This window comes from Bufo bufo, chromosome 6 (assembly GCF_905171765.1).
Source record: "Bufo bufo chromosome 6, aBufBuf1.1, whole genome shotgun sequence".
Lineage (NCBI taxonomy): Eukaryota > Metazoa > Chordata > Amphibia > Anura > Bufonidae > Bufo > Bufo bufo.
Window position 1 is genome coordinate 281532604 of NC_053394.1, and position 14129 is coordinate 281546732.

Below are 14129 nucleotides of genomic sequence, written 5' to 3' on the forward strand. Positions count from 1 at the left end.
CGGCGGAGAAGGGCCTTGGTAAGAGAGGTGACCAAGAACACTATGGTCACTTTTGCTTAACTGCTCCAAAGATCCTGTGTGTAGATGGGAAAAACTTCCAGAAGGTCAACCATTACTGCAGCACTCCGCCAATCTGGACTTTATGGCAGAGTGGCCAGAAAGAAGCCTCTCCACTGTAATAGACACATGAAACCCACCTGGAGTTTTCAAAAAGCAGCTAAAGGACTCTCAGACTGTGAGAAACAAGATTCTCTGGTCTGATGAAACCAAGATTGAACTTTTTGGCATCAAATCTACAGGGTGGGCCATTTGTATGGATACACCTTAATAAAATGGGAATGGTTGGTGATATTAACTTCCTGTTTGTGGCACATTAGTATATGTGAGGGGGGAAACTTTTCAAGATGGGTGGTGACCATGGCGGCCATTTTGAAGTTGGCCATTTTGAATCCAACTTTTGTTTTTTCAATAGGAAGAGGGTCATGTGACACATCAAACTTATTGGGAATTTCACACGAAAAACAATGGTGTGCTTGGTTTTAACGTAACTTTATTCTTTCATGAGTTATTTACAAGTTTCTCTTTGTTTACAGCCATTGACATGTCGCCAAGGTTAACACGTGAGGAGCGGATAGAAATTGTGTTGATGTCTGGTGAACGCAGTAAGCGGGTCATTGCAGCAGATTTCAATGCAAGACACCCTACGAGACCACCCATCTCCCATGCTACAGTTAGCAAACTGCTTGCTAAGTTTCGTGAAACTGGTTCAGTGTTGGATTTGCCAAAATGTGGACGCATGAAATCTGTCTCTAATGAAGAAACATCAGTGGCTGTCCTAGCTTCATTCAGCAAGAGCCCACAGCGTAGCACTCGCCGCATGTCACTGGAGAGTGGCATTAGTCGAACATCCCTTCGGCGGATATTAGCTACTCACAAATGGCACCCTTACAAACTCCAGCTACTGCAGCATCTCAACGAGGATGACCCAGATCGGCGCACTGAATTTACAGAATGGGCAAAACAAAAATTGGAACAGGACCCTCAGTTTACGCAGAAGATTTTGTTCAGTGATGAGGCAAACTTTTATGTGAATGGTGAAGTTAACAAACAAAACCACCGCTATTGGTCTGACACTAACCCACATTGGATAGATCCCTCCAAGACTGTTGGAACAAAAAAATTGATGGTATGGTGTGGTATATGGGGTACAAAGATAGTGGGCCATTCTTCATCAATGGAAACCTCAAGGCCACTGGATATGCGAAATTGCTACATGATGATGTGTTTCCCTCTTTATGCACTGAAGCTGGCACGTTCCCTGAGTTTTTCCAGTAAGATGGTGCACCACCACATTATGGGTGTCAGGTCCGAGCATTCCTAGATGAACAGTTTCCTGGAAAGTGGATTGGTCGTCGTGGGCCAGTTGAATGGCCCCCAAGGTCTCCCGATCTGACCCCCTTAGACTTTTATCTTTGGGGTCATCTGAAGGCAATTGTCTATGCTGTGAAGATACGAGATGTGCAGCACCTGAAACTACAGATACTGGAAGCCTGTGCTAGCATTTCTCCTGCGGTGTTGCTATCAGTGTGTGAAGAGTGGGAGAAGAGGGTTGCATTGACAATCCAACACAATGGGCAGCACATTGAACACATTTTATAAGTGGTCAGAAACTTGTAAATAACTCATGAAAGAATAAAGTTATGTTAAAACCAAGCACACCATTGTTTTTCTTGTGAAATTCCCAATAAGTTTGATGTGTCACATGACCCTCTTCCTATTGAAAAAACAAAAGTTGGATTCAAAATGGCCGACTTCAAAATGGCCGCCATGGTCACCACCCATCTTGAAAAGTTTCCCCCCTCACATTTACTAATGTGCCACAAACAGGAAGTTAATATCACCAACCATTCCCATTTTATTAAGGTGTATCCATATAAATGGCCCACCCTGTACTCATCACCTGCTTGATACCATAGTGAAGTATGGTGGTGGTAGCATCAGACTGGGCTGAGGGTTCACCTTCCAACAAGACAATGACCCTAAGCATACAGCCAAGACAATACAGGGGTGGCTTAGGGACAACCCTGTGAATTTTCTTGAGTGGCCCAGCCAGAGCCCTGTCTTGAACTCAATCAAACATCTTTGGAGAGACCTAAAAATGGCTGTCCACCGACAGTCCCCATCCAACCTGACAGAGCTTGAGAGGATCTGCAGAAAAGAAAATCCCCCAAATCTAGGTGTGCAAACCTTGTGGCATCATCCCCAAGAAGACTGAAGGCTGTAATTGCTGCCAAAGGTGCTTCTACTAAGTCTTGAGTGAAGGTTCTGAATACTTATGTCAATGCAATATTTTGTTTTTTCCCTTTCAATAAATAAGCAAAGATTTTGAGTCTGAAGAATTTTCGAATGCACTGTATATATAGGCCCTCTCTAACTTCACAACCAACTTTCTTTGTACTATTTTGTGTGTAAAGCTTGTATACATACCTATGTATTTCCACAGTAAGGCTGCTTACACACGGCTGTGTGAGGTTTGTAAAATGTAGTACGTGGGATGGCAGCATTTCCTGGGCCGTCAGCAGTTCATATGGGCCAAACTCACAGCATCCTAAATTATTATGACTGCTATAGATCACATAGACCACGCATGGCAGTGTAAAAGCCGCCTACAAACAAACCCTGTGTAGTCTGATCCTGAATCCAAACTCCTCTATCTCCTCATTACTTCTTGTTAACCAATCCAACATACTGTACATTAGCAAGGAGTAAGGAACAGATGAATACCCCTTGCTAATTGTCTGTTGCCTACTCCTGGTAACAGTAGTATAAAAAAATTATAGCTGTAATGGGATGCATTATTAATGTCAATCTTACCTCTCTCACAGTGGCACAGAATGGCCACCACACAAGAGACCGATGGGTTTCAGGTGAAGCGCCCAGGAGATGTGAATGTCAAGTGTACATTACTTCTTATGCTGGATCATCAGGTAGGTTAACCATATCTGTATAAATTAAAGGTGCCTGATTGTGTCATTTTTAAAAGTTAAAATATAGAAGCCTGGCTTCTAATGCCAACTTTCTCTCATAAAGCATGTGTGTTTTATGCTGGACCTATTTGGCTGATTTGCATTGGTTCTGCATTCCTTAAAGTAAGGCGGCTGGATTAGAAATTGGTATATATGTGTATCAGCTGCAAAGAGATGGTGGGTTAAAATCATTTAAGCAATTCAGGAATGAGTTTGCCCTTCCCCATACGGCATTTTATCAATTCTTGCAGTTACGACACGCGTTCCAGGCTCAGGCAAAAGTCTGTCGCTTACATGCACAACAGTTCCATTGTTACAACAAATTCTCACAAGTGACTCCTCGAGTGGACTAATATCATCCATATATAGGAATTTATTTGTGAAATCTGTGCAGCGTGATCCCTTGGTGGTCAAACAAAAATGGGAGGGAGAGGTTGATTCTATTTCAGAGGATCAATGGAAAGCAGTACTGGCACTGACACCTCAGTTATCACTGTGCAAGGGTCAGCGTATGTCCTAATTATTTCTTATTCACCGGGTATATCTGACTCCATCCTTTCTGTTCAAGATCGGGGTTGGGAACGATGTTTCCTGCCCTAGATGTGGGGAGAGTCCTGCATCCCTGATGCACATCTTCTGGAAATGTACAGAGCTTAAAGAGGACCTTTCACCGATTCTTACCCTATGAACTAAGTATACAGACATGTGGAGCGGCGCCCGGGGATCTCACTGCACTTACTATTATCCCCGGGCGCCGCTCCGTTCTCCTGCTATGCCCTCCGGTATCTCCGTTCCCTAAGTTATGGTAGGCGGAGTCTGCCCTAGCGCTGGCCAATCGCATTGCAGAGCTCACAGCCTGGGAGAAAAATAACCTCCCAGGCTGTGAGCTCTGCGCAGCGATTGGCCAGCGCTAGGGCAGACTCCGCCTACCATAACTTAGGGACTGGTATCTCCGCCTACTATAACTTAGTGAGCGGAGATACCGGAGGGCATAGTGGCAGAACGGAGCGGCGCCCGGGGATAACAGTAAGTGCAGTGAGATCCCCGGGCGCCGCTCTACATATCTGTATAGTTAGTTCATAGGGTAAGAATCGGTGAAAGGTCCTCTTTAAAGGGTTTCTACCATCAGAATTTCTGTTATGTAGCTGACTGACATTAGCTACATAACAGTGTGTTTTATTACATTTGTCCCTGCAGCTGTTCTGCTAAAATGAACACTTTCACAATATGCTAATGAGCCTCTAGGTGCTATGTGGGCGTAGATTCAGCACCTAGAGGCTCGGTCTACTCACCCTTTATCCCGCCCAGGTCCTCCATTCTGCCCGCCCCGCTCCTCTTGATTGATGTCCAAGTTCCATGCATCGTTGAGGAAATCCCGCGTCTGTGCCATTCACTTCTGTATCAGGCGCAGTGAGTGAAGGCCGCGCTCCTGGTGTCGGCTTCCTAACTGCGCCAGCGCCGACTACGTCACAGTGAGGAAGTCGGCACCAGGAGCGCGGCATTCACTCACTGCGCCGAATACAGAAGTGAGCGGTGCAGGATTTCCTCAACGATGCATGGAACTTGGACATCAATCAAGAGGAGTGGGGCGGGCAGAACAGGGGACCTGGGCGGGATAAAGGGTGAGTAGACCGAGCCTCTAGGTGCTGAATCTAAGCCCACATAGCACCTAGAGGCTCATTAGCATATTGTAAAAGTGGGTATTTCTCGCCCATTTTCCTTGGGGGACACAGAAGACCTTGATATAGCTCAGCTCCCTAGGAGGCGTGACACTAAGTGAAAACTGTTAAGCCCCTCCTCCAACAGCTATACCCTCAGCCTGGAGAGAGAGACTGCCAGTTTTTGCTTAGTGTCCAAGGAGGCAAGACACTCCCTGTTTTCTCCTTGTTGTTTAATTTTAGATTTTTACTTTTTTTTCTTTTTCTTCCAGACCATCAGGGACAACAGAGACGCAATAGACCTCTCTGTTTCTCCCGGGATTGAGCTGCGCCAGTGCCGGTCACCCGCACTGCTGCCTCCCCCACAGAAGGCAAGGTGGACCAGGGCAGCCTAGCTCCCCTGCATCCCGCCAGCGCAAGGGTCGCCCGCACGCCAAGTCCCTCTTCCAGCGTCCTGCCACTACGGTGCCAGTAGCTGAAGGGGCGACCCTGCTGGAACGGACCGAGGGTGAAGACGGCTGATGGTGAGAGAGTGGCTTCTCCAGCCCCCTTCGCTGAGTGACTATTTTGCAGTGAGCAGACGTTCTTGTGCGCTCTGTGCGTTGTTTGGGCCGTGTATGCCTTCTCCCGTAGGTGGGTTGGCCTTCTCACTGCTTATGGGGCTGCTCGTACGTATGCCTCCCTTCCTCCTGCGACATACTTGTTTCTCTTGGGATACGATGCTTGCCGCAAGCCTTGCACTCTTCTCTGAAGAGATCATTCTGTCCACCTGACCCGGACGGGCTCTACTTGCTCTCTACTGCACCGAGCTAGGTGGTACTCATTCTCGGGTTTGGATTGTATATTGCGGTTCCGTTGTGACGGTATCCACCATGTTCGTTGGCCCTTCCACCCGGGGAGTGTTCGTGGTTCCTAGATGCGTACCCATTCGTCCTCCCGCGGCATTGCTTTCCTGCGCAAGCGGTCACATGGGCGAGAGTGCTGTCTGCAGCGCCCCTCGAATTCTACGTTGGCTCTGGCGGGACTACGGTTCCCTCGCCTACTACCATTTCCTCCTCTTCGGATGCAGTGTGGTACGAGTCCTTCCTATTGGCGTCCTCTGCGCTTCAGTTCTGCTCTGCTACCAGGTTCGGGCCGCTCTTCTCGGGAAGGTCATCCAACTTCTCTTGGGTGCTCGATTATCTAAGTCCGGGGGGCCTCCACTTTGGGTTCCTCAGGGTATTCGCCTTCTGCGAGGCGGTGAGCCGGGCATCTCACAGAGTAGCGGGTGTTCTGCTTTTGGGCTGTCCTACTATGACTTCCCTGTTGCCCACTCCTCCTTTCGGTTGGAGGGTGTTATGCCGGCCTTCGTCTCGACTGACTTTTCTCGCCGGCTCTGTTTTGGCTCCCGCTTGGGGCATATCTCTCCGATGTGGCTTCTGCCCAGGCCAGGCTTCAGGGGCTGTTCCTTCACTGCCCTCCCCTCTGGGGAGAGCATGGTATTTCACTTGGATGGTTCTGGTTCTGTTCCTTGTGGTCTCGTACTGTCTCCCTCGTTCACACTGGCTGTACTAGCTGTGTACCTATTTACCGGGTCTACCGCGTTCTGTCCTCCTGCTGGGTGCAGATTGCGTTTTCCATTCTAGGCAATGGTCCTGCTGTGGACTTACCTTCTCGGTAACTTGGGAGGACTACCCTTCGGTCAAGATTGTCCTTAGTTCTACCACACCAGGACTGTAGAACCCCTTCCTGTGGTAGCAACATCGACATGGACTTTAGCCTGTCTTGTCCTGGCATCTGTTGGATGCTGGGCAGACCCTTTCAGTTCCTCCAGTCTGTCCTTCTGCTCCCCCACTCCGGGTGGCTACGGGACCAGTTTTGCCGACTCTTTTGCTCGTGTTACTGGTCTGCGCCTGCTCACATTGGGTTTTCTCCCACTTGCCCAGGCGATTCCAGCGGGCACGCTAGTGTTCGCTCCCGGCCATGCTTCGTCCAGGATCTATTGTCGGACTTAGAGTTCTTACCTGGGGTTCTGTGGGAAGCTGGAACATTCCCCAACTCTAGCCTTTCTCTCACCATGGTTCTGTCTTTCTCCAGTCCGGCCTGGACCTGGGACTAGGACTCTGTTCCTTGAAGTGTCAAGTGTCGGCGCTGTCCATCCTCTTCCAGCGTTCTCTGGCCCCTCTTGGGCCTGTCAAGACCTTCTTCCACGGAGTGGCTCTTTGGTTCCTCTGTACCGTCCCCCGATACCGCCCTGGGAACTACATACTGAGCCCTCGGCTCTCCAAGCTTTCCCTTGGAGCCGTTACAGAAGTTCTCTCTACTCCTTCTGTCCTGTACGGTTGAGTTTCTGTAGCCATCGTGTCTCTCAGACGGGTGTCTGAATGGCGGCCCTTCTTGTTCCGAGCCTTCTGTCCTTCCCCAAGACAGGGCTGTTCTCCATCCCGTCCCTTCCTTCTGAAGGTGGTATCTGCCTTTCATCTCAACGAGGCTATCGTCCTCCCCTTCCCACCCCCGGGAACGGACACTTCACCGATGGGACGTTGTTTGGGCCTTGCAGTTTTTACTTGGAGATCTCCGACTCTTGTCGACGCTCGGTCTCTTGTGGTTCCAGGAGGTCCGCGCAAAGGTTTGACTGCCTCCAGGGTGGCTTTCCTCCGCTTCATCAAAATGGCTATTGCTGAGGTTACCGCACCAAAGGGCAGGGTTCCGCCTTTGGTGTCACCATTCATTTCACCAGAGCAGTCGGTGCCTCCTGGGCCGGAGGCATTGGGCTTCGGCCATGCAATTGTGCAAGGCGGCCACCGGTCTTCCTTGCACGCCTTACCAAGTTCTACAGGGTGCATACGCGGGCTTCGGCGGATGCTGCCTTGGGCCGCCTGGGTTTGCAGGTGGCGGTTCCTTGATGTCTTCGGGTGCTTCTACTTGGAGCTGTGGTCCCCACCCTCTTAGAAGACCTTGGGACGTCCGTGTCCCCCAAGGAAAATGGGCGAGAAAATTAGATTTTTGTATAACTTACCAGTAAAATCTCTTTCTCGCACTTCCTTGGGGGGACACAGCACCCACCCATTCATTGTTTTTTTCTACACGGTTTCCGGATTTGGTTTACCACGTTGGGTAGTTGGCTTGTTGGTACCACTTGTTGGACATTGCCTTTTCTCACTACTTGGACACGCAACTGGCAGTCTCTCTCTCCAGGCTGAGGGTATAGCTGTTGGAGGAGGGGCTTAACAGTTTTCACTTAGTGTCACGCCTCCTAGGGAGCTGAGCTATACCAAGGTCTTCTGTGTCCCCCAAGGAAGAGCGAGAAAGAGATTTTACTGGTAAGTTATACAAAAATCTCGTTTTTAGCAAAACTGCTGCAGGGACAAATGTAATAAAACACACTGTTATGTAGTGCTGACATTAGCACATCGCTGTCAGTCAGCTATATAACAAATTCTGATGGTAGAAACCCTTTAAGAATTTTTGGACAGGTGTGTTTACCCGTATTAAAGAAGCATATCAAATTGTGGTCCCGCCTGGTCCGAGGACGTGTGTGCTGGGAATATTGGACATTAAAAACCGAAATTTATCCTTGGGTGTGCAGCGTCTGCTCTTCCAGGCCAGGAAATGAATTGCTAAATACTGGCTTAGACCCCAGCCCCTATCTGGGGCTGAATTTTTGAACAGAATGGACGAGATCCTCCGCCTGGAAAAAGCTGTGTATATATTAAAAGGCAATGCTTGGCCAAGTTTACCAAAATATGGGACAAATGGGTAGCGTATAGGACGGCTGCGACATAGCTTGGTTTATGGTTTTCTTGGCTGTGTTGGGAGGAGTGGTCTCAGAGATGCATGCGGTTTTGGAACACGCATACGCGTGACCAGAACTGGGAAGGGAAATTATGGTAGGTGACGGAGTGGAGGTGCTTACTGAACAGTTTATCTTAGAAGGGATGGAGGTTGAGCTCATACTTAGTGTCGGCAATATCTTCCTCGGTGCTCTGATACGCTATACCTATATTAGTGGTGTGGTGCCCGTCTCATCGCTGGATGAGGGTTGGGTGGGAGGGATAGGGGTGGTTTATTCTATACTAATATGTAATACAGTGTGCAAGGGTAGTTTTCAGCATCATTTGATTGTATTATTGAAAGTTGGATGTGATTTATGAAAATGTCTCAATAACACTCTGAATGTCCAATGGGATTGTATGTACCTACTTCTTTATCCTCTGATGGGGTCTTTTATTTCTGTATATTGAAAAATTGTTAATAAAAAAAATTCTGATTCAAAAAAAAGAAATTGGTATATATGTGATATGTAATTTAAATACAGTTGTTTCCTTTCTCTTTCTTCCATACTACTTTGGTAGCCTCCCCAGTATAAGTTGGACACCCGCCTGGCTCGCCTGTTGGGTGTTCACACTCAGACCCGTGCCAATATCATGCAGGCTCTTTGGCTCTACATTAAGAACAACAAGTTGCAAGACAGCCATGAGAAGGAATACATCAACTGCAACCGCTACTTCAGGCAGGTAGGAATCATCACACGCTGGTCTTCACAAGCCAAAACCTAGTCTAGATAATACTACAGAGGCATACTTCCAGAAAACTACTTAACATGTACAGGATCATATACTGTATACCATCTCCCTCACAACACCTACAGCCTTGGTAACAATTCCCTACTGTTCTCCACCTGTTGTCTCTTCGGCTGCTGCACCTGATTTTTTTTCACTTATTTTGGTTTCCCCAGATCTTTAACTGTATCCGAATGAGATTCTCAGACATTCCCATGAAGCTGGCAAGTCTCTTGCAGCACCCAGACCCCATAATAATTAACCACACCATTAGGTAAGCACAGAAATTATTATTTTTCCTATGCTAATTTGGGGGTTATCCTTTATAAATAAATATTAGGTTGTTTTTTTATTGTATGTCATTCACCTTTTTTCTTAGTGTGGATCCAAATGACCAGAAGAAGACAGCCTGTTATGACATTGAGGTTGAAGTGGATGACCCTCTAAAGTCCCAAATGAGTAACTTTCTTGCTTCCACTACAAACCAACAGGAGATTGCCAGCCTAGATGTCAAGGTTAGACTCACCAGCCTATGCGAAGATCCATAAAAGACAACAATCTGTCCTTTTCCTGGGTTACAAACTGGTTTGACTTTGAAATGTATTTCCTAACTTTTACCCCTTTCAGATTCATGAGACAATCGAATCCATCAACCAGCTGAAGACGCAGAGAGATTTCATGTTAAGCTTCAGCAATGATCCACAGGAATTTATCCAGGACTGGCTCAAATCCCAAAGCAGAGACCTCAAGGTAATGCAAAAATCTGCTCACTCGCATTGGTTGTAGGTCTATTGAAGGAATTATGGGCTTGATTTATCTTCATTTTTCACCAGTTTTCTGGCATGAAAAAACTGCACTTAGAAAAAACACTTTGTGACTTTTTACACACCACTTGTGCAAAAATATTTGCGCATGTGTGGTTTCTCCGCTGCCTTCAACACTTTCCCAAAAAGAGATCGTGACGAGGGCGGTGCCCACGAGCCAACCACATTTATGCCAGTTATCTCGCATTAAAGACGACAGAAATCTATGCTGGTGTAGATACCAGTTTAGGCGCACAACACTGCCGGTGATGCGCCAAATTTATGAAGAGGCTTACACCTGGTTATAAATTTAGCTTCCGGCCTCGCACAGGATTATCATAGACTGCCAGATTATGAAAAATCAGGATCTATGTTTTAAACTGATACAGATGATTTGTTACATTTGTATTTTGTTGATTCTTTTAGATTATGACAGATATGATGGGAAATCCCGAGGACGAAAGACGCTCCGAGTTCTACCAGCAACCGTGGGCTCAAGAAGCTGTGGGGAGACACATCTACTTCAAGGTCTGGTTCTTGTATTTTAATTATTTTTTTTAAATAAAAAAAAATGCACCTTCCATCCCATGCAGAACTTCTCATCTCTTTATTATATCTCATGTTACCCTTATGGAATGATTTCCTAATGCATTCATTTATATCCACCATACAAAAACTCTGCACCTGACCTACTTAGAAATAATAAATTACCACCACAGAAAATACAAGCTTTAATTGGCTACACACGTTAATGGGATTGTCTAGGACTTATCGATGATCAATCCTTAGAATAGGTAGTCTATATCAGATCGGTAGAGATCTGACTCAGAGCACACCACAGCAGTCATCTGTTTGAAGGGGCCTGCAACACTCAGTCAAGGGAGGTGGCCTCTTCTATAGACCTTTGACTCCACTTTCATTAGTCACTTTCTGCAGCTCAGTCCCATTTAAGGGAATGGGACTGAGCTACAAGACCAGGCAGACGATACACAATGTGCAGCACTGTGCCTGATACACAGCCCAGATACCCCTTGAGACAGCGGATCCCCTACCGACCCGATATTAGTAACCTATTCTAAGGATAGATAATCTATATTCAAGCCTCTTTAAATAAGGCATATCCTTTAAAGGGCTGTCAGCAAATCCACAGCTATTCATTCCCCATGAATATACGGGCTTAGTTAGATCCAAAAATGCAGGTTTGCTTCCATGGGTGTAAGCCTGACCACTGAAGTAAAGAATCAGGCATGTTGGAGACCTCGGCTGTAACATTAAATCAGCTGATTCAGTCAACTTTGACTTAGGCCCCATTCACACAACCTTTTTTTGAGTCTGCATGTTTTGCAGATCTGATGCAGACCCATTCATTTCGATGGAGCCGCAAAAGTTGCAGACAGCATGCCAAATCCCTATGTCCGGTCTGTGACCCCGGAAAAAAAAAAAAAGGTCCTATTCTTGTCCGCGGACAATAGGCATTTCTAACAATGGTTGGGACATACTGATCCATAAAATGTGGAATACACAAGTAGTTGCAAGATGCTGCTACCTTTTTTTTTTTTTTAATAATTCACTGAACATTTTAAATGCAAACATTTTTTTTCTGTTTTTAGGTCCAGCAAAGGAGACAGGAACTTGAGCAGGTTCTGGGGATTCGTCTCACCTAAACAGTCCCACAACAACTCATATATATACATTCCATGTGCCTAATTGTTATGTCCTATACCTGTAAATCTTTGTTATGTACCCAGACACCTTGGAATGACTGCGTGTCGGTTCTCAGGTACTAGAGGGAAATGCTGCCTTCGTTTATTTTTTATTTTTATATAAAGGCTTTGCTTTAGACAATCAACAATGCCATAACCTAAAATCACACATTACTCTCTTCTAGATGTTTCATTCCTGCTTTTCCACAGACACAGCAGCTTTTGGGGCAAATGCACACCTTTAGGGTTTGGCCACACATGGAGTAAATGCTGTGGATTCTACTCGGCGGAATTGTGTGGAAAACTGCAGCAATTTTAGCACAAGCAAATTGCTGCAGATGTAAAAATCCCCTCCACACACAGAGAGCACCTACAGCGTCCCGCTTGCGCTACAGGTTTTCAATCCAGAGCATGTCAACTGTTGCTGGTTTTACCGGCAGCTTGCTGAAAGCAGTGGAAGATCTGCTGCAGTTGTGCCACAAAAACCAGCCGCCAGATCCGGAATGCTATGTGTCGCCATACCCTTAAGCTTCCAGTGCATTGGTGTTGTAGCTCCACAACAGCTAGATCACTGATATTAATTTGCTAATAAAGCTGTGTCATATTTAAGCATGTCGCACAATAGATCTCTTTTCACATACATAATATATATAGTGCATGGATGTAAAGAGACAATCAGAACAGGAATACATGGCATTGCATGCAACAGATTTATTTTCTTTAAAAAAAAAAAAACACTTCTAGGAGTAAAGATCAAACTAGGTCCATAGCTTGGGAAAAAAAAGCGCTCTGCACAGATATTACATAGAAGTGATGTCACTATGTATTACCTGTAGTTTCACAAAAGCACTGCAGTAAGTGGCTATATTCCAGAAATAACACGTTAGACCACTGTGGTTCTGCTGGACCAAATATGAATCAGAACAGTTAAGTTCCACAGAGCCTAAAATGAGCCCAAAGTAGGTTTCATACAGCTGTGACCCGATGAGGTCCTGTGGTCTAAGTTCAGTCCAGGTATTAAAGGCAATGCCAAACAGTTCACATTTAGCTCTGCATCATCTGTTTATGCCTAAGTTGTTGTTGTTTTTTTAGCTTTAGCCACTTTTTGAAGGGAATGCATGCTAAAAGTAGTAGATCTACAGAACAAGTAAGTCTGTATACATGGGCTGAAGTGCCAAACCCAAGTGGCTATTTTTATATCTCCAGAAATACTTGTCCTTGCAAGAAAAGCTCAGGAATAACCCTGTGAATTGTAGAAATTCTGTAAGGTTAGATACTCTCTTCTAATCACAGATGGTGATAATTTTACAGGCATTAGTTTAAGCAGAAGGCACCATTTGCACTATATTCCAATGGAGGATGCTGGGTACAAGGTTTTGGTTTTCATATTTTTTTTTGTAGTTTGAGGATATTGTGAATGTTATACTTTCCTTTCTAAAAGGTGTCTGTTTTATAACTTTATTATGCAAATGGCTATAACTATATACAATCTTTGCACTACTGTGTCTAAAATCACCAGCAGCCATGTTTGCAAGAAGAATATTGTCTTTTTCTGCTGGTGCATCATATAATTTCCTGTGTATAAGACTTGGGGTACATCCACACGGGACGGACGCGCTGTGGATTTGAATACGGCAAGTCCGTAGCAGTAGAGTCAGTGAGAACTACAGAAATCTCGTTCACACAATGCGGATTTTAAATCCTCAGCATGTCCAATATATAAGCCTTCCTCTGCTGGTTTCACTCGTTGCAGGACAAAAGTTGAAATCTGTGGCAATTTCACTGCTGAAACACCGCAAAATCCACCCCTTGTGACCATACCCTGGACTAATGCGTGGGGTTGATGCTGTGAATTTGCCTTGCAAAATATAATGGAGCATGCGACGTGGAGCCATATTTTCTCAGGGCATGTCCTATGGATGTATGCAGATGCAAATTATTATTCTGGTTCACAAGCCTTATAAAGGTCTATTTAAGAAAAAAAAAGTTAGAATATAGGAACAAGGTGTCTGTAATAGCTTGAATGTATTTTAGGATAAGCCACAAAACTCTCTCCATGCAGCAATTTACAGTCACCCACTTACTAAGGAGGATTCTAGTGGTTGACTGGGTTATTATTGGGTGCAGTGGCATTGTGAAAGTCACTTCTACTGACATGGTAGCCGGTCTCTTTTCTGGCTTTGGAGGAGTAAAAAAAACTGCCTTGTTCACAACAGTTTTTTCTTAGTTGAAGGCCATCTACCAGCAGATTTGTACCAATGATTCTGGTTGACCTGTTACATGTGCACTTGGCAGCTGAAGGCATCTGTGTTGGTCCCAGGTTCATATGTGCCTGAATGGCTAAGAAAAATGATGTTTTAATATGTGAAAGAGACTTTAGGAGAAACGGGGGCGTTGT

The 14129-nt window shown here is 45.7% G+C and overlaps 1 protein-coding gene across 1 annotated transcript in view; it reads left to right on the forward strand.

Moving 5' to 3' along the window:
• Positions 1-12254, forward strand: part of SMARCD2 (SWI/SNF related, matrix associated, actin dependent regulator of chromatin, subfamily d, member 2) — a 65759-nt gene extending 53505 nt beyond the window's left edge. Inside the window, exons 7-13 of the mRNA XM_040439090.1 lie at positions 2886-2987; positions 9019-9180; positions 9402-9499; positions 9605-9740; positions 9853-9975; positions 10455-10556; positions 11639-12254. Of these exons, the coding sequence (XP_040295024.1) occupies positions 2886-2987; positions 9019-9180; positions 9402-9499; positions 9605-9740; positions 9853-9975; positions 10455-10556; positions 11639-11692 (777 nt within the window). The 3' untranslated portion in view covers positions 11693-12254. The remainder of the gene's footprint in view (positions 1-2885; positions 2988-9018; positions 9181-9401; positions 9500-9604; positions 9741-9852; positions 9976-10454; positions 10557-11638) is intronic.
• The last annotated feature ends 1875 nt before the right edge of the window (positions 12255-14129 follow it).